This window comes from Schistosoma mansoni, chromosome 3 (assembly GCF_000237925.1).
Source record: "Schistosoma mansoni strain Puerto Rico chromosome 3, complete genome".
Classification (NCBI taxonomy): Eukaryota; Metazoa; Platyhelminthes; class Trematoda; order Strigeidida; family Schistosomatidae; genus Schistosoma; species Schistosoma mansoni.
The window spans coordinates 2,445,368-2,469,026 of record NC_031497.1 but is presented as its reverse complement, the minus strand read 5'-3'; the positions used below and the strand labels follow the sequence as shown (position 1 = coordinate 2,469,026).

General features: G+C 33.1%; 1 protein-coding gene across 1 annotated transcript in view; it reads right to left on the bottom strand.

The window, feature by feature from the left end:
* Positions 1–2,681: 2,681 nt before the first annotated feature.
* Smp_166840 (putative transcription initiation factor tfiid) overlaps positions 2,682–23,659 on the bottom strand; it is a gene marked incomplete at both ends in the record, with an annotated part of 61,840 nt that continues 40,862 nt past the window's right edge. The window contains 9 exon segments of the mRNA XM_018798883.1: positions 2,682–2,708; positions 5,553–5,675; positions 8,139–8,348; positions 14,042–14,196; positions 17,366–17,497; positions 17,690–18,036; positions 19,544–19,788; positions 21,463–21,657; positions 21,663–21,692. Of these exon segments, the coding sequence (XP_018650728.1) occupies positions 2,682–2,708; positions 5,553–5,675; positions 8,139–8,348; positions 14,042–14,196; positions 17,366–17,497; positions 17,690–18,036; positions 19,544–19,788; positions 21,463–21,657; positions 21,663–21,692 (1,464 nt within the window).

Below are 23,659 nucleotides of genomic sequence, written 5' to 3'. Positions count from 1 at the left end.
ATCGGATTCAATGAATACAACAATGTAATAGTTTCGAAGGTATAAGTTAATGAGACTGTCTAAGTGAATATTAGTTCACGACAAATTATCATCATTATGTGTAATAGTTTACGAACTTATTTTAACATATCGAACTGTAATTCTTAATGAGAGCACTTACAAAGTATATGACCTCTCTAACTTGTGTTGATATTCTTTGAAAGTTGTTTGCTCTTTTTGGGGGGAGAGAGAGGGGAAGGGGATAAGCAATAGGTAAAGAATTCTCATTTCAAAATACAATTGTAAAATAACATTTTGAAAAAGTCGAAGATGATAGTTTAACTTTCAATAATTCAACAAAACAAATCATATCAATTTATTTATTTATTTAAGCACATAAATATTGGTACAAAGGGACACAAGATATATATGCGCCATACAAATCTCATTTGATTTGTGTGAGGGCTATGATACTGCCCGAGTGCCCAAGCCGAAACGGGGGGTTTTCTTAGGGGGCCACACCCGGAGACTTTGACCTAAAGATCTGATCCACAAGGCAGTGGAGCATCGTGAGGAGATACAGTCCCATGGCAGCCGGTGACCAACAATTGATTCATACGTCATTTGTTCCCTCAGGATACTGGAGCCCATGTGCACCATTGGTTTGGAATCAGGGCTACACCATGTTGCTATGGATGGAAGGACATAACGAAATTCTGGATATGACTTTTAAATAATTATCTTAAGGAGGAATGTACAATTTCCAATGAACAAGATTCTATTCTTAAATAGGAATAATATATTTGTACATCAACTCGGCGCTCAAATACTGTGAAACTATTCGCTCTAATTTAGACGAGAGTTCTTATATAAATTAATTAAAACTTCACCCCATTTGCACAAGCTAGTGTCTATCAGGACTCATTAGCTAAGTAAATAACGCGATGACGTTTGAAGTGAACGATACTAGGTTCGAGTCTTGCAGTGAACATCAACTCTGAGATGCAGACGCATCCAGCTGACGAGTCCCAAATAGGAAGAAATGGGCGACCTGGATCCCATTGCTTGCCACCGTCCATCTTTGCTTGAAATTAAAGAACCTTTTGACCACTTTCCTTAGGTCATGTTAAGCGAATAGTTAAACTTTACTTTTGGACTTTTTTTAACTTTAACACATAAACTACACTCCAGGAGTCAAACCAATCACTATTTTTGGCGACAAACGTTTTAACAGGCATTTGCTAAGGTTTTTACATACACGGTAAGAGTATTTCGTAGACTAATATTGTTATTCAAAAGTCTTGGAGAAAAGTGAACTTGAGGCAAACATCTCAACACGACATTAGTAATTGGATGATAGGGTATAATGGAGGCATATGAAGGGTGAAGGGGTGAGGCAGGACTAAAAATTGATCAAGATGTTTATTGATAATGGGGTTTGTAATTTTAGAATGTATATAACTATCCGTTTTAGGTTGTCTAAATGATGAATTTTGACACCAGTAATAACAGTGATCGTTATAGAATTAATACCACTTCATTTTCATGGTAATAATTAACTATACTAAGATATCAACTAACCTTTTTTAACTCCTGAGCAGACGTTATGTAAGAGCAAGTGTTCGAAACCGAATAGATTAACTGGCTTACTTCAACAAGCATTATGCTATGTCCTTTAATATTCAGTGCTTTTCAGATTGGCTGTTCCTAAGAAACTTGATATATTTATAATTTAGCTTCCATAATAAAATGACATCAATTTGAAAAAAGTATATACAAAACTCAAGCGTTAATGAACGAATATTTCATTCTGATTCAAAATTTTACAATGGTGTAAATCGGAAGGGGTTTTGTGGAGATTTTAGTAATTTTATAGAGTTGAGATCATGAGTCATTTGAAGCTAGACAACCATGGAAAACCTGGAAGCGGGATTGTGGATGCGCACTGCTGAGGAGTCCCACAATAAGACGAAACGGCCGTCCAGTGCTTCCAGGTTTTCCATGGTGGTCTAGCTTCAATTGACTCATGATCTGAATTCTATAAAATAGTGTAAATCATTTGTCCCCTCTTTTACAATTCTAACTCTATAAACTAACAAATTTTTCTTTGAATAGTCGTAAAACTGTAAAATGATTGACATTTCTGAACTTGAATTCACAATCCTTGATTGTATATTACGATCACCTTAGTGTTTTGTTGGAGGGTCCCGGTTTACATATGTACCATAAATAACTGAAAATTCTTAATTTTTATAGATAAAACTATTTTTGGAAGTATTCATATGACTTACTTAATTCTCGTATCAATACTAAGAAAATAAATTTAGTCAAGTACTTAGTCTGGTATTCAGGGTACTATCATTAGTAGTAATATTACAATATTTTGATGTAGTGATAATAATCGTAAGAATTAGTGACAGAACAATAAACAATAGATGGATATAGAGTGGATGATAGATAGGAAATAGTTTAATTTACCTTGAATTGGTTCATAAATACCTTTCTCTATGTTACTAAAGTGTTACCGGCAATAGCCTATTCAATAATAATAATAATAATAATAATAATAATAATAATAATAATAATAATAATAACAATAATAATAATAACAATAATAATAATATTAATAATAATAATGTGTTCGTTTCTTTCCTTATCCCTCCTTTTCTCTCTTTGTGTGTGTGTGTATAGATGTTGAAACATCAATCATATTTGACGAGAGATAGCAACTAGAGAGAATAAATTCAAAAAAACATTCTACTCTAACAAGAAAGGTGTTAGAATAATTGTTTGTTTTGCTTTAGAGAAGACAAACGATTAATAAAGTGAAAATACATTTTTCCGAAAAAAAATTTGCAAAGTTTAAAAAGAAAAACAGAAGTAACTAACAAAAAAATTACACAAGACTTATCGTATTGTCATGACAAAATAAGAAAAGTATTTATTCACTGAGTGAATATACCTAAACTGGTTTCTTCTTAATGACAAAAAAGTTAGTGTGATCAAAAAAAGCGAAGCAAGCATTCTCGTGACACAAATGAAACACATGAGTATACTTTGAAGATGAATAACTCATTCATGAGCAATAAGGTAGACTGAAGTAGGAGATTGAAATAGTCAATTAGGATAGAAGATTTATATGGGTTGCAGGTATTCAATTATCAATGTTTTCAAAAAAGTTATTCACTTGTAATGTAAATTTCAAAGTAATTGTGTTAGGGTTAGATATATGATTGTGGGTAGAAATGATAAGTTGGTTGATGATGACCAGAATGTCATCGACTAACGAGGTTGTAACACGTGTTACATATACCTAATCATTTCATGGGCCTACAAGTATTACTGAAAGGCATGAAATAGGTTGGAGGAAATCTAAGAATATGGTATCAGTTCACTAAGTCATTAACTGTTAAGCTTAGTTTTGTTGTATTTAGGATCCATAAGATGTATGGTTGAAAGCAATGGGTGACATGAACTAAAATCCCACTAATTCTCTATATTCCTTTCAATTTGAAGTTTAATTTCTTTGCATGCATTTGATTCTTCGGTACCACCAGTCCCTCAATGTCTAATCCTCACATTTAGTTTTCCACTGCAATTGATATTATTTCCCTATATATGGTACTCAGGCTGTCGATTTTCTTTTTTTTTGGGTAATGTAAGGTGTTACGAATCGGGATGATAAACAATTTTACCTGGTACCTTATTATCCATGACAAATTAACTAATATAAATACATCAAATGTAATAATTTCAAAATCAATTCACAAAATAGTAATAGATCGAGTAAGACTTTAGTAATAGTAGACGTACTAGTTGTCATTATATGTTATAAAGGCTTTTGAATATACACGAAGAAACTGAGATAATCAAAGAGATCTGGTTTACAAAGGGAAAAAATTTAACGTTGTCAAGTTTTCTTAATAAATCTAAGGGTATATTGGATTTCTGTGTGTTAGTCATTAGGGTCCAAGATTTTTTTCATCTTAACCAAAATAATTGAAACAGTTCTATTATTATCCAATGTCTACTTGTTGTTCATTAGAGTATTTCCCAAGAAACTTACCATTCAAGTAAAAAGCAGACGACAATATCAAAAAGTCAGTTGTTTACTAGTAATTACTTGAAATCGTAACAAAAGTCTGTATTAGTATAGAGTTGTGAAGGTAGTTAGATTCCATTGAAATCACGAATCATGTGCGCAGTAAAGACTACCTTCGAGAGGAAATTTCCGGCGTTCTAATGAGAAGCCATGACCAGTAGAGCTAAACCGTGTATGGTGTGAGAAAGTTGCCAACTGAAGACAATGAAGTATTGATTGAGGTTAGACATTTACACCACTAGTTACCGTCTCAGTTACCTAGAGGTTGTGTCCGCATGCGAGACCGAAAGTCCTGGGTTCGACTCCCAGATTCAGGGTTATAGGTGTGCACTGGTGAGAAGTCTTAAAAAAGGAACGAAACTGTCGTCCCGTGCTTGCAAGTTTTCAATGGTTGTCTAGTTTAGGTCGGTTCGCGATTTCAATGAAATTCAACAATCTCCACAATCTTTTACTTACATGACATTCCAATGTTATTATAAAGAATTAGTGGAAATCGTCTATAACTAAAAGTCTACAAAGTACATATTTATGTTTGACTTTATGACATCATTGTTGATAACAATTATTATAGTAATAATAAAAATATTATTAACAATTTTGTTTTGTTTTATTTTTAGAAAATAAAATAAACTGATATTTATACACGTCTAGGTCAGATATTATCCAAATGTTTGGTATAGATCATATTCGCTTACGATATATATTTAAAAATATTCTAATGTTTACTTCATTTTTTCTGTTATTTTAACCCTGATGTTTTTTGTTTAGCTTACTGATTTACAGTGATTAGTTCAATGTTAAAATTAGGTTATTTGCTACAGATGAATGCCAGCTGAAGTCCATAAGGCACTAGACAGTTGTTATTTTTATAGCTTGAGATTCTTAAGGAATGAGTTTCCATGACCCTACAAGCGATTGAATGCAGGGTTTTTAGGCCTCATCACGAGTGACCAATTTTCAGATTATTAAGTTTAAACCAGGTTCGAACTTGTGACTCAACAGTTGGACAACAATTACTCCCCATTTTGAGATTTCAATCTAATCAAGCATGAATTCGGTTGATACAAAATTGATATTTTTTTCATTTTTTATCCAAAGAAGAAGGAAATGTACAACAAAATATTTACAATGGTAATATATGAAATCTAATACTGTACAGTTAAAATATCAAGAAGATATAGATGTATATGAGTATGTGAACAAACAAGATTTATAGTGGTGAACAGTACTAGTAATACTACTACTAGGACTAATATTAGTAGTAATAATAATATGTTGGAAGGAAATGTAACAGATTAAGCAATAAGTTACAATGTATTGAGTTTTTTTTTCTTGTTTTTTTTGAAAAGAATTAATGCATTTATCAAGCATTTTAATTATCATCATCGTCATCGTCACTGATGAAAAAAGTAGGTCGATTATCATTATTATTATTATCATCATCATGATCAAAATGTTGTCTATGCTGTACATTGTATGCTGTAAATGAATTATCATTGTGAGACATCATTTCTGACTCGTTTTGATGATATTCTGTATATTGAAGTATATTGTTTCGATGCAGTTGGTCATCGTCATCGTCTTGGTCGACATTCTGTGAATAAATGAAAATTTAAAGAAACAGAAATTATTAAGAAGAGATTAAGCAGTAAGGTAAATTCTGATAATTAGGTTTAAAGTTGATCATGATACTTTTTTATAGAGTTGAGATCATGAGGCAGTTGAAGCTAGACCACCATGGAAAACCTGGAAGTACTGGACGGCCGTTTCGTTCAACTATGGGACTCCTCGGCAGTGCGCATCCACGATCCCGCACTCGCTCAATTTTATGGATCGGTTGAAGTTAGACATTAACACCGTTGGATGCCGGATAGCTCAGTGGTCTATAGATTAAGTGCTCTGGCGCGAGACTGGTAGGTCCTGGGTTCGAATCTCGCGAGAACGGGTTCGTGGATGCGCACAGCTGAGGAGTCCCGTAACAGAACGAAACGGCCATCCAATGCTTCCAGGTTTTCGATGGTGGTCTAGCTTCAATTGCCTCATGATCTCAATTCTATAAAATTACTAAAATCTCCACCAAACCCCTTCTGATCATATATATATATATATATATATATATTGTTATTAGAAGAAGATAAGTAGGGAGATTATGTTTTGACTTATTATTATGTTTATTCAGTACACATTCCTTTGTATTCATTCAATAAAGACAGAAAAAGTCAGTTTGTACGCATTTCCACTATTTTCTGTCATTGATTAATCATTGTATGACAATAAAAAATGTATATAAAAAATGAATGTAATAGGGTTTTTTGAAGAGACAATAAAATCATCATCTGGTATCATTCTTTGTCTTTTATCTTGAAAGTCGTGTGAATCTCGGTTTGCTCCCTTTTTTCAAATCTAGTTTGTCACAGTTATTAACAACTAGTAAAGGATATGGGATTCGTACAGATGAGAAGAAAATCTAATAGATTGGTAAGACTAAGTTAGTTAACCTACTGAAATTTACTTCTTTTTTATTCATGTATATTTCTCAATTGTGTACTGATTAAAATTTATAAACTGTTGTAAGTGTAGTGAGTTCAATTAACTGCCTCTAGATATGAATTAACAATCAAATCAACAACAATGTCAGTAGAAATTGAAAAATTGTCTCAATCTGAGGTTTTTGTTATTACTGAATGTTATCTATTGCTTTTCTTAATAAATGTAACTGCATTGTGAGCTTACTAGGTCGTCTGATCTCTTTTTCTTTTGTTCTTATTTGAAGCTCTCTTCACTTATGCTACTCTATATTGTCCCTTAGTACACAAAATACATTTTGGTCACATGCGAACCACTAGAAATATACGAGGTCTTAAATATTTCCATTCTACATGGAACACGAGTCAAATTGATAAGGAATTTGTGTAATTACTTCATTTGTCAATTATTGTTTTAATTAAAGGGGATATTTCATGACATAATGATGACGTAAAATACAGTGTCTAAATGAAGTAGTGAATTATCGTATTTTTTTATTGACGTAATAGACTTAACAGCAATGAATAAAAGTTAGGATGTTCAATCAAGTAAATTGGGAATTTTATTCATTTGAAAGATAATTTTAATAATGAACTAACATTAGATGAGAAAAAAACCACCGAACCACTTTAAGTATCTGTAGCTGACGAGTTTAGAAATAAGACGAAACACACAATCTAGATCTCTCATTAAACACAATTTAATAAATTTGAATAGTTTGTATACACTCAGTAAATATCTTTGTTTTAAAGGTCATGTTGAGAGACGTCAATGGTAATTGAAAAGTATCATTTAAATAATTCAGTTAACTACCAACTCTCAGAATTTTAAATTACATATTTAAAAATACCCCCAAATACCCTGGTACGGCCGAGAATAGGGAGAGTCCGCTCTCCCTCTCCAAATGCTTTCACATGGCCACGCGAATATATAGCCTCTGTCAGGGAATTCCTACTCACTGCCTTCTCGTGGCATTACTGTTGTTTACGAAATTGAGAGGACAAAAATCGAATGTCCGGAGCTTTAACCGGGTTGGTGGACACGGAAAGTTCACCTAGGGGAGTTGGCAAACCCTGATTCCAAATCAATGGTGCACATGGGTTCCAGTATCCTGAGGGGACGAATGGCGTATGAACCTATAGATGGTCACTGACTACCTTGGGACTGCATATCATTACGTTGCTCCATCGTCTTATGGATTAGAACTTTAGGTCAAAGGCTCGGGGTGTGGCCCTCTAAGAAGACTACCTGTTTCGGTTTTGGCACCCGGGCAGTATCCAAGCCCTCACATAAATCAAATGAGATTGTGTGGCGCATATGTATATGGTGCCTTTTTTACCTTACAAATGAATATAATTGCCTATTCATATATCTATCAAATAATTACGCTTAAATAATGATACTACTCCATGTATTAGGATATTACTCATTACTACTAGCATATAAATTAAAATATTAGAATAAATTACAAAATAATACAATAATAATCATTAAAATAAAATAATCCTTCAATATTGAAAATGATACTTACATAAGACACAATAGTTGCATCATTCTCATCAGTACATAATTCACCGCCTTGACCAGTTAAACTACTGTCATCATGATCATCGTCATCATCTGAATCGGTTAATTGTAAATCTTTTGCAACTAAATCATCATTTAAATCTAATTGAGAATAATCTAAATGACTTGTATTAGCTGTGGTAGATACTGGGATTTCTGAAATACCGGCAGATAACTACATTTTTTGAGGGAAAAAAGGAAACGACACTAATAATAATAAGGACTGAATAAAAATGAGGTTGTTGATGGTAAGTTGTACGATGCTTGGTTTGTTTGTCGTCAGAAAAGATGAAAAAAGATAAATATTGGAGAAACGTTTAGAAGTCGAATAAATTCAACTTGAATGCATTGGAATAGTAGGAGGACTCTGAGATTATAAATCACTAATTCAAGAATTTCGAAGATATGTGTATAAAACTATAATTTCTCAGTACAATTCGGAAGATATTTCTATCGTGAATCTGACGACCATCCTATGTTGTGTCATAAGTCTGTAACGCTGAGGAGTTTCAAACTAGGACAAAAATAAAGGACTAGTACTATTAATGCCTAGCATTCGAAACGCTACAGATCATTTCTAGATAGTACATCGTAGTTGCATAACTGTTGGATATCAGGAAGCGTTGAACGACCGTTTCGTTTAAGTATGGGACTCTTTAGCGGTGCGTAACCACTGTTACACCGAGGGGTCGAACCTCAGACCTCTGGGTGTCGCGACGAGCTCTTAACCTTTATACATCTGGGTTGACATCCAATGGTTTACGGGTCTAACTTCATTAGATTTGCGATAGTGCGCAGCCATATTTCCAATTCTATTGGAATAAGTTGGAAATGTAAACGATTGGGTGCCAACTCAATGGTCTGAATTTTAGCCCCCCAACCAACGAGGGCATAGATAAATACTGAAAAGGACGAAACAGCTAACTAGTGTTAATCAACTCTAATGTCCTGACCAACTAGGGTAATTAAGCTTATGCTATCTGAAATTATTTGTTTGCTGTATATTAAGTGGATGACGAAGTAGGCCAAACTAAACCATCATCAACATTCGAATAAGCATAGTGAACAAACAGTTAACCTTATTTGCGGGCAGGTCAAATCGATAATATCACAAAGAAGAAGAGGCAGATAAAGACTTCCTGTACATAATATACAAGGCATTAAGTTAGGATATATTAGTGTGTGTGCATATGTGTGTATGTTAATATATATAGAGGATTCATATAAGGTCATGATGATTAAGAAAAATCAATATCTAAGGTCAAAACAGATAAACATAAAATACAAAATATGATTTGTACAAGGTAGGCGGGCTTTAAAAAAAAACAACGCACAAAGCAATATATTTAAATTAAATGAAATAACAATGATAAACAAAATGAAGGCAAGACAAAACAAAATTATGATAACAGTCGTGATGAATTCGCATCAATCTGAAGTATTTTCGTTTATTTATATGGTTGTATATAAGTGTACTTAATATATGTTAGAATGAATCTCAGTAATAAAAAAAACAGTGACCTTGACCCTATTTTTAAAAAAATAGTTTTTGATTATCATCATTAATGTCATTTTATCATTATTATTGGAGGTCGTCTGAAGTTATTTTAAGACACAATAATAAGCAATGTGTTTGAGGTATTTGAAGCATTCGGGTAGAAGATTCTAAACCTTTCTTCAATTGCTTCTATATAGGTAACTAGGATGCATTTATCAGACCACAAGAAAAAAAAAAGACAGACAAGTTAGCTGGACAAAATGTTGGAATTATTTAAATTTCAATCGCTGAGATTATTTCAAATATAATTTTCACATATAATGACTTCTCTAAACTCGGCGCCCAATTTTTGTCAAGCTATTCGTGCTAATCTTGACGAATATTTGTATAGAGTAACTCAAAGTTGAGAATATTAGCATGTACTTGCGAGATCAGTTACATAGGAGAAGAAAAATGGAGGAGTACGTGAATATATAGTCCTATGCAACGGAAAACTAATTTGAGACTAGTGTGTATGTGTGTAATATTGTACACAGAGTAAATACAATGTATTTATGCAAACTTAGTTATAGTTTTCATCTATCGTTTCACAATACGTAATATAAAACAAACGTAAAAATTTCCGACAGATATGATTTGTTCATCATACACTTAGTTAAGATAATTTACAAATACAGTCTAAAGTAGAAACAGACGGTGTTGATCATACTATCTTTTTTTAAAATACATGAATAGTAGGAAAAATGACACGATCCTGAGACAAGGTTTCATGCTAATTAATCTTCATCAAATATGTGCATTTTTAATTTTGTACTATCAAAAGCTACTCGTCGAAATCGTATCCGAGTAATACATATTGAGTTCATCAAAGTCATTGCCATTTGGCCATTCACATAACATATCACTTACTGTACGATTGTGATTAACTCCATCTATTAGATTCATTATAAATTTACCATTCTATAATCTCTTTAGTACTGTACATTAGGTTTAATATGAAGACTTTGTTTTATAAATGAAAGAATATAACTTGAGTAGTCTTGATTATCTTTTTTCTGTAAACTGGACTTTCTTAGTATTTTTATAGAGTTGAGATCATGAGTCAATTGAAGCTAGACCACCATCGAAAACCTGGAAGCACTGGATGGCCAACTCGTCCTATTGTGGGACTCCTCAGCTGTGCACATCCACGATCTCGCACTCGTGAGATTCGAACCCAGGACCTACCAGTCTCGCGCCAGAGCACTTAACCTATGGACCACTGAGCTATCCGGCATCCAACGGTGTTAATGTCTAACTTCAACCATTCACCAATGTCATCAATGAGTTAGTATTTACTAGAAATGAAACCCAATCAGTTGGGAGTTGAACGTTTCTGATGTAAAGAACAAAACAAACTATTAATAATCTTTGACAATCCGATACAACTCGGCGAATGACTTGTATCAATGCTTAGAAAGTGTGATATTGTACTAATCAAAACTACACTGATAAAATGATCAAAATCTTCTATGAAGCTTTCCAAATCATCAAAGTTCACAAGAACAAAAAAAAACTAGGTCTTCCGTTAAGATAAATTTACAAGTATAGAAAACGCGAAGTTCAGTGAAGGGATCTCTTTTCAACGAATTTGTTATCAAGCTGTACAATCGTATATATATATGGAAAATTCTTTTTTTCTTAAAGTACTAGTTCCGTGAGGACATATGAACAAGGAATAATAATGATGATGATGATGATGTAACCGAAAGATTGTAATATGGATAATAACAACAGACCTAATAAGTTAGTAACAAATTATGACGTGAATACAGAAAATGCTCTCATAAACAATATACAAAAAGAAAATTCCGATATTATTTTCTTTTAAGAAAACTGAAAAATTACAGTTTAAAGATTAAAAATGAAGTTTTTTTTACTGTGAACAAACAAACAAAACAATCTGATGTACTGATATATTTATATAAAATTAGTCAGTCAGCTACAATGTAGGACCAGGCACATTTATGCATCGGTCCAAGTTATATAAAATTAAGCCAAACAACAACAACAACAACAGCGGTTATATTAATAATAATGGCAATATCCATTTAAAGTAAACATTGGCTTAATAAACAGAACAACAACAAAAAAATCAAATAAAACCGACCATTTATCAATACAACAAAGAAAGGTCATTCCATTAAGTGTGATTGTGAAATAAGTGTTGTTTACTTGAGAGAGAGAGAAAAAAAAGGAAGAAATAAAAACAACAAAACAACAAGAACGTCTGAGAAAAATAAACTAGAATTGAATCTGGCAGGAAGTGTGATTAGAACAGAGTAACGTTGAAATGAGAATAAATAAATTAGACACTATAAACTATAAATTTCTATTATTCAGCTGAGAGATTACACAATCACTGGGATATATATATCCATCTATAGACAATATAAATGTTCATTGTTGATTACATAATAAAAATCATTTTTACCCATTAACTAATTAATTAACAGAAATGAAGGTAACATGAAAGAAATTTGTCTGGAGGTTCAATTGAACTGGTTGTTGGAAGGGATACAAAGAGTAGAAGAACACATTGCTCCAATTTTACAACTTTTACTATTGAATTATGATAAAAAAAGATTGGAAGGAAGGGGGAAAATAGTAGTAAAGAAAAGTTAAAATTGATTGGGAATAGAATGTCGTCTATATAACTGTTTCATTCGCATTTTTTAAATCTTTGATCCATTCATTTCTCAGTATGGGGATCGGTTACAGTTAGATATTAACAGTTTGATGCCGGTTCAGTGGTCTAGAGGTTTGCGCAAGGGTGAGAATCCTGGTTTCGAGTCCCGCGTGGATTCGCACTGCTGAGTTTCATACTAAGCCGAAACGACCATCCAGTGTTTCTAGGTTTTCAATGATGGTCTAATATTGATCGGTTCATGATTACAAAACAATTCATTTCTGCTCCTGTTTTAATCTGAGATCTTAATTTATTTATACCCTTATATTAAATGTGCTATGTTAGGGGAGGGTGATCATACATAGAGGACTAATAGCAGATAGGTGTATAAATGATTTCGATTTATTCTATCAGTTTCTAAATTTCCTTATTGTGAACTATTCATGCTACTTAATAATTGTTAGTAGTCTGGGTTGTCGGCACTCATTTTAGTAGCCTGCATGCTGTGAAAATTGTGACCATTTGTCTAATCTATTTTACTGTTATTTCGACTAGTCAGTTCTTTTTTATTACTCGACACTGTATTTCGTACTTTAATATCTACTGAAAATTATCTGTCTGCATTTATAATCTGAACCTTTTGAAAATTCTGTCCATTTTTTAAAAATATTGTTAAATAGCCCGCGTTGAAATAATTATATTTTCTGTTATAATACTTCTTCAGCTAATAAACCAAGCTTTTTTTCCGATTATGCTTTGATGAAAAAAATTATCTTTTGACAATTTACAGTTTGTGTTGGCTGAAGTTACACATGCACACAATTAGATACTGTCTTAATGGCCTAGATGTCAAGCGTCCACGTTTGAGTCCAAAGGTCTTAGATTCGATTCTCGGTTGTAGGGTCATGGATATGCAATACTGAGGAGTCTCGTATTACGATGAAAGAGTCACCCAGTGCTTTCAGGTTTCCAATGGTTGTCTCATTTAGATCGGTTTTTGATTTTTTTAAAAAAGTAAAATTTTACAGTTGTTTGCAGTGTAACTGGAGAGAAAGATTTCAGCATTGAATTTGAAATTATTATTTAGGAAACAAAAACAAGTACAATCCAGAATATTCAGGTTTCACAGTTAGTACAATGCTTACCTACCTACTTTGAGATCAACGAATTGGAATACAACGATTTATATTCTGTCAACGTCAATCAACTCAAGACAAAAAAATGAAATCATTAATTAATGTCCTTTATAAGTTAATGTCTAATTTTCGACTTGGTTCGCTCAATATAGATAAAAGATTTTCATTGAAAACTTTAGTAGATCCATTTGACAGCTAGACACTACTAATATGGGTATACGATTAATTCAATTTAATTTTATGAAGTCAAATCAAACTATTAATCAGTAAAAAAAACTACTTACTCGAGTTTCTTCATCAATATAAGTAGGAAATTTATCTTGTTGAGAACGAAATTCAATCACACCATCATCAGCATAGTCATTATCATCATTTTCCCCATCTTCGACATCATCGTCAACATTTGTTAAACTTGTATATTGATTCCAATCATTTGTTTGTCGTGAATTTCCATTGGAATGCAATTCTTGACAAGAATTTAACGAATTATCCACATCATAATCAGCATAATCATCAACATTTTGATTGTTATCATCATTGTATTGCTGTAGATTATCATCTCCAACTGTGTGTTCACTCGATTCAGAACTACGTTCGCTTAGATTGGATACAATTTGTCTTAATTGATTATTTGCAGCGTGGCTTCGACTAGCCGTCGCCTCTTGACAATTCCAATCAAATGAATTCTCATCATGAACAGTAATACTACGTTCCATGTAATCTGTTAAGGAATTTAGAAATGGAATTTAAACAAATGTTATTATTTTCAAGAGTGAATCTATGAAAAACATTGAAACTTGAATAATAGTAGTAATAATGATATGAGAATCGAAACTTTATTTAGTAGCTTAACAGTATACATACTCAGTAGAAGGTGAGAAAGAGATTATTAGTTTGAGTAACCATAGTACTTCTAAATAATTTATTCTCACATTAAATATGCGGTTCGATGATACGTGTTAAGTTTGAATATATCAACAAATTTGTATATGTACACTCATCTATTACAATTTCGATTTTTGGTAATTATCCAAACTCAGTGGAAGTACCATGGGAAACTGGGATACACTGGATGAGTGTTTCGTCTTTGTAAGGGACTCTTCATGAGTGTGATCATTGACCCACAAGGAATTGAATACAGGATTTTCAGGTGACGCAGGGAACATTTAATCGGTAGAAACATTGGGTCGATTTCAATGGTACAATTTTAACTCCAACCTATTTGTGACATAGCATGATGATTATATGAAGCCATTAGTGACAAATCTTTCACTCCCTACATGTTTGGACTTCTCACAAGAACTTCAAAAACATGTTGAAGTCGCTAGTGCGGTTATGAAGGAGTTTTGTAGAGATTATCTGAATATGTTAGTTGTATTGCAGACTGAACTTAGTTGAGGATGCACACTCTTGAGAAGCCACACATTAGGACAAAACAGCCATCCGGTATTTCCTGGTTTCCAATAGTGCTCCAACTAAGATTAATCCATAATGAGAACCTACAAATTAAACTAACCTTCACAAAGTGACTTCAGCTAAACTATCCAAGCTAAAGAATCAACGATAATCAGATATTAACTGTGAGATCTGATGATCTTGTGTATTTAACCTCCTCTAAATACTTACACATTTGTCTTGTGTAGTAAACTATAGTCTTAAACTTACATTAACTGAACAAGTGTTCTGTACTTGTTCGTACATATTGTTGAGGAGTTACAAAGAAGTATGAAACGACAATGTAGTTATTCGTTTTAAAATACGTGAAAGGATAAGAACTATTTTGAAGGTATATCCTTATAAAGATATTTAAATATTTGAAAACTTTTCATTTGAATGCAGTTAAGCATAACATAATAAATGTTACTCTGATTAAGAAAAAAAAGGAAGACAGGTGTGGTGATAAATGTTATGAATTCATTACTTTATACGAAGGAAAAATGTCAACATTCATTTAATTATGAAAAAAGGGATTAGATAATTGTTTATCAAATAAGGAAATATTGTGCTAAACAGTTGTTTGTACTGTCATCCATGAAAACTGTTTATTCAATGCTTACAATTTTTCAGTAAGGGGTTGTGGAAATTGTTGAATTACATTGAATTTATGAACCGACTTAAGTTAGACCATCATCAAAGACCTAGAAGCACTGGAGGGCCGTTTCAATGAAATTCAATAATTCCCATAACTCCTGACTGATAATTATCGTGTCCTCACTGGTGAATAGTTTCTAGAGGAAACTTCAGAAGTTTCAGTGAGAAGCCATGATCAGTGGAGCTAATTCGTGTTGCGTGTGAGAAAGTTACTCACTGAAGATGGATTAAGGTTAGACTTTGACATCGTTGAGTACCAACTCAGTGGTCCAGAGGATAAGGTTTCGCACACAAAGCCGAAGGTCCAGGGTCCGACTTACGGTTGTTGGCTAGTGGATGCAAACTGATAGGGAGTCTCATACGAGGAAGGAACAGCCGTTCAGCCCTTGCAAATTTTCAATAGTGGTCTAACTTAGATCGGTTTATGATTTTAATAAACTTAAAAATTTCTGTTAATAATGTTTTGATCTAAGAAAAAAAAGCGTAAAATGGATGTAATGAAGGCATATATGAATAACAAGCTTTGTATTGTGATTTTTCTAGACTATTTCTACAAACCAACAGAAGGAAGAAAATTTGTTTTTTTCTCCAATAACTAGTTTATCGACAGTAAAATACCTCAATCGCAATTATAATCTGACACAATCATGGATTATGAAAACTCAGAGTGAAATGATAAAGAACTAGACATGGATACATGGAAAATCATGTGTTAGAAGAATATATATAAGGATTGTACTTATTAGTTGTCAGTAAAAAAGTTTATCAAATAACAAACGAAAAGTAGACGTAATGTCCGAAAAAGATATTTAGTTGAAATATAACTTAATAACCGGTCATAAAAATATTAAAGACAATGGTATAAATATTGCATCGATACAAGTTGCTACATAATGCACGTACTATGAACAAGAAAAAACTATGTAAAAACATTGAAATTCATCTCGACAACAACGTACATACTAGCGTGTTAGGTTTATTTAATCATCTTTAAGTTATACTACGTCAGTCTAAATCGAAGTAGACAGAATTGGTATTCAAATCTACAGTTCAATGATTAATAACTGTTTTAACCTATAAACCATTCATTTAGTACATGGTTCCACCTCTCTAATATTTTTATACTATGTAGCAGCTTTAAGTGGCATACGTGGGATCGAAGTCAAGACTTTAAGTAAGTACAATATATTATTCAGTTATTAATAATGATCATGACTCTGTCTGAATCCCTACTAGGGTTATTGCCGGTCCCAAACCCAGATAAAGAAGGAAATTTGAGTACAATAAATTCATTTAGTATTGTTTGTTTGAATCGTCCCATCGATGTGTTAGGACTGCAACTGGTCAGTCTCTATGAGAACTCAGTGGCCGAATGGATAACGCGATGGCGTTTGAAGCGAAAAGTACTCAGTTCGAGTCCCAGAGTGAACATCAACTCTGAGATGCAGGTACATCCAGATGACGAGTCCCAAATAGGACGAAACGCGCGTCAAACTGGATTCCACTATTAGCCACTATCCATCTTTGCTTTGAGTAGAATATTCTTTGAAAGACACTAAACAGAAAAATAATGATCTGACTTGGCTATATAAATCTCAAAAGATGGAAAGTAGTATGGTACTGTGAAATGGGTTTTCAATCTAACCAACTAGCGATATTTTAACAAAATAATACAAAGGTAATTGAGTTAAACTGGTGGTAATGGTAGTAATATCAAAAAAACGTTTAAGATGTTTAATAGTCAAACTAACAAAACGTTTCAATAATTATTGTAAATACATAAGATTTAAATAACTTACTTGAATCTTCGGTATGATCAGAATCTGGCTCTTTTGATAAAGTATATTCATTACGAAGTGATGTAACAGATTTTGAAGTGTATAAATCACTACTCTCTTCATTTATTGTCCATCGTTTTGAAACATTAATATCTTGTTTAACCGAGGTTTTGTTAAGAATATCATTATCACTTTCATCCTCATCAGGATGATTAATGTTATCCCCATCATGTTGTTCATTGTCGTCGTGATCATCATCATCATCATCGTCATCATCATCATCATATTCCAAGTCAACACCATACCAAGCTCCACTTGAACGTTGACGTAACAACCTATCACTACCTGAAGTATTGATAATATCAAGTGATTTATTTAATGATCTATCAGTTGTTTGACCATCAGAACTATTATAATTACCATCATCATGTAATGATTCTTTATCAATAGTTGTGTTTAATCTTGGAGTTTTCTTTCGTTTTGTTGTTTTTAATTCCTTATTTTTACATAATGTTGATTTAATAGATTTACGTTTTAATAATTTAGAAACTTGATTCATTCGACTAGTAGTTGATAAAGGTTTTATATGTGTACTTTTTTGATTTGTTTGATTTTCTAACATATTTGAACGAGAATTTATAGGATCATTTTCAGATGGAATTGATTCAATATATGATTCATTTTCTAATTGACTAGTAAGTAAAATAAAAAAGCAACAATAAAATTAGTGGTAATATCAGTATAAATTAGAGCAAGAGTTTCTCTATTCATGGGGATTAAAAAGCTGCAAATTTTATCAAAGTCAGTCAGTCAGTCACAACGTAGAACTTCGTACGTAAGTACATCATTTCGAGTTGCCATACCACATTAGCACAGAGATGAAGTTGTCAATTCAAATCCCATATTGGTAGAAGTAGTAGGAGTATAAGCAGTAATCGGAAAGATTAGGGTTTGAAGATGTTATTGAAGGAGTATAATACAGTGAGATAAATTTGGAAAGAGAAAAAGGATAGGGACATGAAGAATTCAGAAGATTAGAATTTGGTAGAATACAAAGAGTGGATGCACCTTCGCCATTGCAAACGATTTTGAGCCATGTCATTCAAGGTCTCTAGCAATCGATTACTATCATCTCGCGAATCCCAACCAGGTAGTCTACACCTACCAGCATGGTTGAGTCCAATAGTCAGTGACTTCATGGATTTGTGCCACGTTTTGGTCTGGCCGCCCATAGCTTTCTTATAACCTACTCCTACACCATAAAACATTGCACGTCGGGGCAGTCAATGGTTGGGCATACGTAACACGTGTCCCAGCCATCTCAACTGATGAAGTTTCACTACTTCATCAATCGATTTGCCATCCTCACCTAGCACCCGTTTCCTAACGACTGCATTACTTACTCGGTGGTCTCAGGATGTACGAGCAATGCTTCGAAGACACCTATGATCGAATACTAGTAGCCTACGAATATCCTCCACAAGAAGGCCGTGTGTGACCGGCCTCAAGCAGTTGTCCCTTGTGCACTGTGATCACGCTCCCAGGTCGTTAAGACCAACACTAATCCAATTTCCTTTTCAGGTCCGTCAAGAAATACCCTTCCATGGTGTGGGCAGCCGGGAAGTGATATTAGCTCTTATGCCCGTAACTGCATAAGAGACCAAGTTGGTCAATTTCAAATCCTTCCTACACCTAATAACTCTCTTATCTCCACGACTAACCCTTCTCACTTTCAAATCAAATTTTATCAAAACTCTAATACCAATCCAGTTTTCAAAGTCAGATTCTCAAAAACAAACTACACAAATTATTAACAATTTACAATGATTCCTAATTATGAACGACTGGAATTTCTTGTAACATAAACAGTGATTAAAGTGAACTCAACAGTATGGGCTACTGGCACACGTATACACAACACTCCAACAATTATCTTCAATACTAACCGAAAAAATAAACTCTACCAATTCACAATGATTTAGTCATTTTACTAACTACTTCCAATTGAAATAAGGTTCGAATAAAGGTACATCATGCTGCTAATAAGAACAGTAGTATAATAGTAAAACAGTAGTTCCGAATTCTTTCAGCTCCAGCGAACATTCTTCATCACTCCAAGTCAATTCATATTAGTAAGATAATGAAACAAAAAAAATCACACAGAATACTTCACTTTTTATACAAAGAAAACCGACTAACTTTCGTATATTCGCTTCAATTGTATCTAATGTTTCTTTATCTTGTTCTAATCGTGTACGAGCAGCTTGTAACATTTTTTGTGCAATCTCAGTTAATGGACTTTCATTTCCATTGAATGTAATACAATTAGATAAAATTAATTCAATTTGTACAAAGAATTCATCACGTGATCGAAATCGATTCTCTTTTACTAATTTTTCAAGAGTAGATAAATCCATTGGATTACTGATAATTTTATAATAATCCTAGAAATGTTGTTTGAAATGAATCAAAATTTGGATAATTAATGAAGAAATAGAACAATAAGGAAAACATCAAAAAAAGAACATATAACTTATTTAAGTAGTAACAACATTTTATAGATATAATTAAGTGGGGATTAAGATTATTTGTGTTATGTCTTGTGCTTGGCATGGTTCAACAGACGGTCCTAAATTGGCTGATTACAAACAATAAAGATAATACTAGTATGGATAGAATCTATTACGAACTAGAAAAAAGTGGCAATTGGCATTTTAGAACTCTTTGATAATAATTTCCAAAGATGAAGTTCAGAACGGAGAAAGAATTGGGGAAAAAATGATATTAACGAAGAGAAAATCAAAGTGAACTAGTCAAACGCGATATTAGGGAACATAGAAAAATTAGAAAACTAAGTGGAAACGGGGAATTAGAAAATGGGAAACGTGATACGGAAATACAAAATAGAGAAAAATAGTACACGTAGTTATCGTTACAATAGAGAATAAATACTTATGTGACTAAAATTGATAACCTGAGATCTTCTTGCTAATAATTCAAGAAAAATATTAGCTTCAAATATGAGTAATTGAAGTCGATTGCTCAAAATTAGCTATCAGAGAGATAATATAGTTACATCTTTTACTCATATTATGAACCAATCTAAGTAAAACAATTACCGAAAAGCTAGAAGCACTGAACTGTGCTTCTGTTCTAGTATAGAAATCCTTAGTAGAGACCCCACAGGGGACTGGACACAGGAGCTTTAGGTCATGTGGCAATCACTTAACTTCTAGAACACTAACTTGGTATCCAGTGGTTTAAATTTCTAAGTTTAATCAACTTGCAACATTATGTAACTCTCTTCTACTACCACGGTGAGGTAACTAACACATATCCGACACCTCTGGTCTAAACCTCTCAGTAGGACTCTGGGAATTATCTCTCTAGATCAGTAATTAGTGCGTAATAACGTTCGCAAATCTCATATATTAACAAAGGTCACATCAATATATGTAAGCAGTTGTTGAACAAAACTCAACCAATTAATTGTATAAAAATATCGACACGAATTGTATAATCAGTAGTTTTAAGACGGTTTATCTGAGGGACGATAATGAATTATTACTTCTAAAAATTTCTAAGTGTTAAATGTCATACTACTAGTGTATCATTTAGGGGTTTTGAAAAAAAGCCATCCTGAAACTTAGAGATGTCTTCAAAAACGTGCTCCTCAAGGATGCTAGCACGTCACAAGTTATTCCATGTAGCGTTAACATTTCAAATAGAGTATTAGCTGTGAGATTTGTGTTTTAAACTGTACTACTAATGAGTAACTAGTTTCTAATTGTATAATCTTCCATGTAATTGCTAAACAATAGTTCTCATATTGATCAACACACTTTATTTGTCCAACCATGCTGAACTGATCACTTATGTGCTTGCCTGTGCTGAGAGTCGACCGATGTTTTTGTGGCTTAGTTTGTTTACTTTGACTCTAAATTTACTCTGACCTTAGCAAACGATCATTCATTGAAGAACCATTAGTTATTTATAAATATATTCATACGTAAATATTCCTAGAAGCCAATGTAGTCTGTTGGATTTAATCAATTTCTGGTACATTCTTCTAATGAATATAACAGTATATGAATTCAAAGTTTAGCATAACAATTTACCGGATATCTTCGTTTGTCAACTGGTATATGGAATGGTCTACTATGCTCAACTCCACGCATAGCCTCAATAGCTTGTTGCAATAAATAGCTTAATCCGACTAGATCATCTTCATCCAACAAAGGATTAACCAATGATTCTAATCGCATTAATTTTAATTCTTTATGACAAAATTGTTCCATAACATGTGAACACATTTTCATGGCTGTTTCGGTGTATGCACTATAGCGACCTAGAAAAAAAAAGAAAAGAGAAATGAATATTATAGGAAGAAAACAAACAATAAGAAATCTAAGGATTAATGCTAGTAAATTACTGCTTTAGAAAAATTTCGGCTATATGACTATATAAATATATAGACGGAGGATACTCTTTGCTACAACAGTTATTTCAAATTGATGATCATAGGGAATGACCAATTATGCGGTAAATACAACTTTAAAAATAAAGGATATGAATTCGGTATTTGATATATAGATAGGAGAGGAAACCAGGAGGGATATTTTGTCCCATTTGTAACTCGTCAGATCGTTGAAATGGTACCTCAGTGTCAGTTTTCACACTGAGTCCAGATAGCCATTAACTTGTTTAATAGAAAATTACAAACTCCTACTAATGAATTTGCGATTGTTTGTAGGAAGTAAGTTTGTTAGTCAGCGTTTTAATTGTAGAAATTACTAGTAGTATATACTTTATACTTGAATCAGTTTATAGACCGACTGAAATTGCGAAATCTCAATAAATAAATAAGTAACGTAAAGTGAGGGAGACAGTAATATAATCAACAAATAAATCTAATGTTCGATCAAAGATTACGAACAGTATGAAATGATATGAGATAAATCAGAGATAGTTAAGTAGTATCATGAATTCACTGAGTCTGGAAATATCAGCCGCTGGGTGTCTGAAGGCGAACGTTCTCTGAGAGGATTGGGTTTGGTCTTAAATGAAGCCGTGGGTGTGCATTCGAGAGGAGTCTCTTGCCACAACGATACAACTGGCTAGTGTTCTCTAGTTTTAAAGGGCTGTCTAACTAAAGTCACTTTGCGATCAAAGCTAGAAGTAGTAAAATCAATTAAGTCAAATAAATTCCTGAAAACATATGGTTTTTCTTTGCGGTAGGGGGTATATGTAATTGTCGAACTGAGTTATCTTATAATCGAAATAATTACTAATACGCTTGGTATGTAACTGGCCTAGGTACGGAAGACATGTCCAACATGCTTTATTTTGAACACAGCTTAGGATTGAAAAAGTCCTTACGACTTATGTTTCTGACGTTTGGACGACTCAGGCACATGGTTTCTAGCAGATTACTACTAAGATGATAGATTATTGATAATGATTGGACATTGCTGGCTTTATGTTTCATTTGAACTACATAAACTAGGGTCAAGATGTTTACGCTCTTAACTACAAGTAAATCAGTGAAATTTGATGATGTTTTTTCTAAAAATAAGGGATAAAAGTCAAACAGCAAATATATACATATACACATAACAAAACAAGAGCTGATGGAATTTCCCTGGAATCAGCAGAATAGATATCAGGTAATAAATACTATGGGTTTAAACCTCACCGGATCTAGTTCGACTTGGAAAATTCTGAAGTTTAGCTAGATCTTACAAAATTAAACTTATTGTAAGGACGGCTCGTTGGTAAACTCTAGGAAGCTTTAAGAAGCCCAGAAAGCGCCGGACATATTCCATCCAATCACTGCTAGGGGAATATTCTAGAATGTCGACGTGTAGCTTCCCCATTGGATGGATAAGAATGACCCCTATGTGCCTATTGGTTGACCGAAATGATGATTTACATTCATCCAATAACTATAAATACATGAGATTTCTGTACTATATTTTGACACTGATTTGGGGAATAAACTTCCTACTTACTAGTCTTTTGTCTTCTCTTTTGCGACGTTGCAGGCTCTATCGTCCAAGTAGTCTAGTAGTTCGCAGCATAGTGAGAAGCAAAGCTCTAGATATAACACTTATTTGCTTAATTAATCGCCTTCCACGTATCTTATAGCATTGGCCAACAACTAGAGAACCTTAAGCAACCTGGTCCTGCGCTTTTTTTTACAGTAATATAACAACAGAAAGATGACTGGAAATCGGGTACATGAATCTGTACTTGATATATATATATATATATATATATATATATATATATATATATATATATATAAACATACCA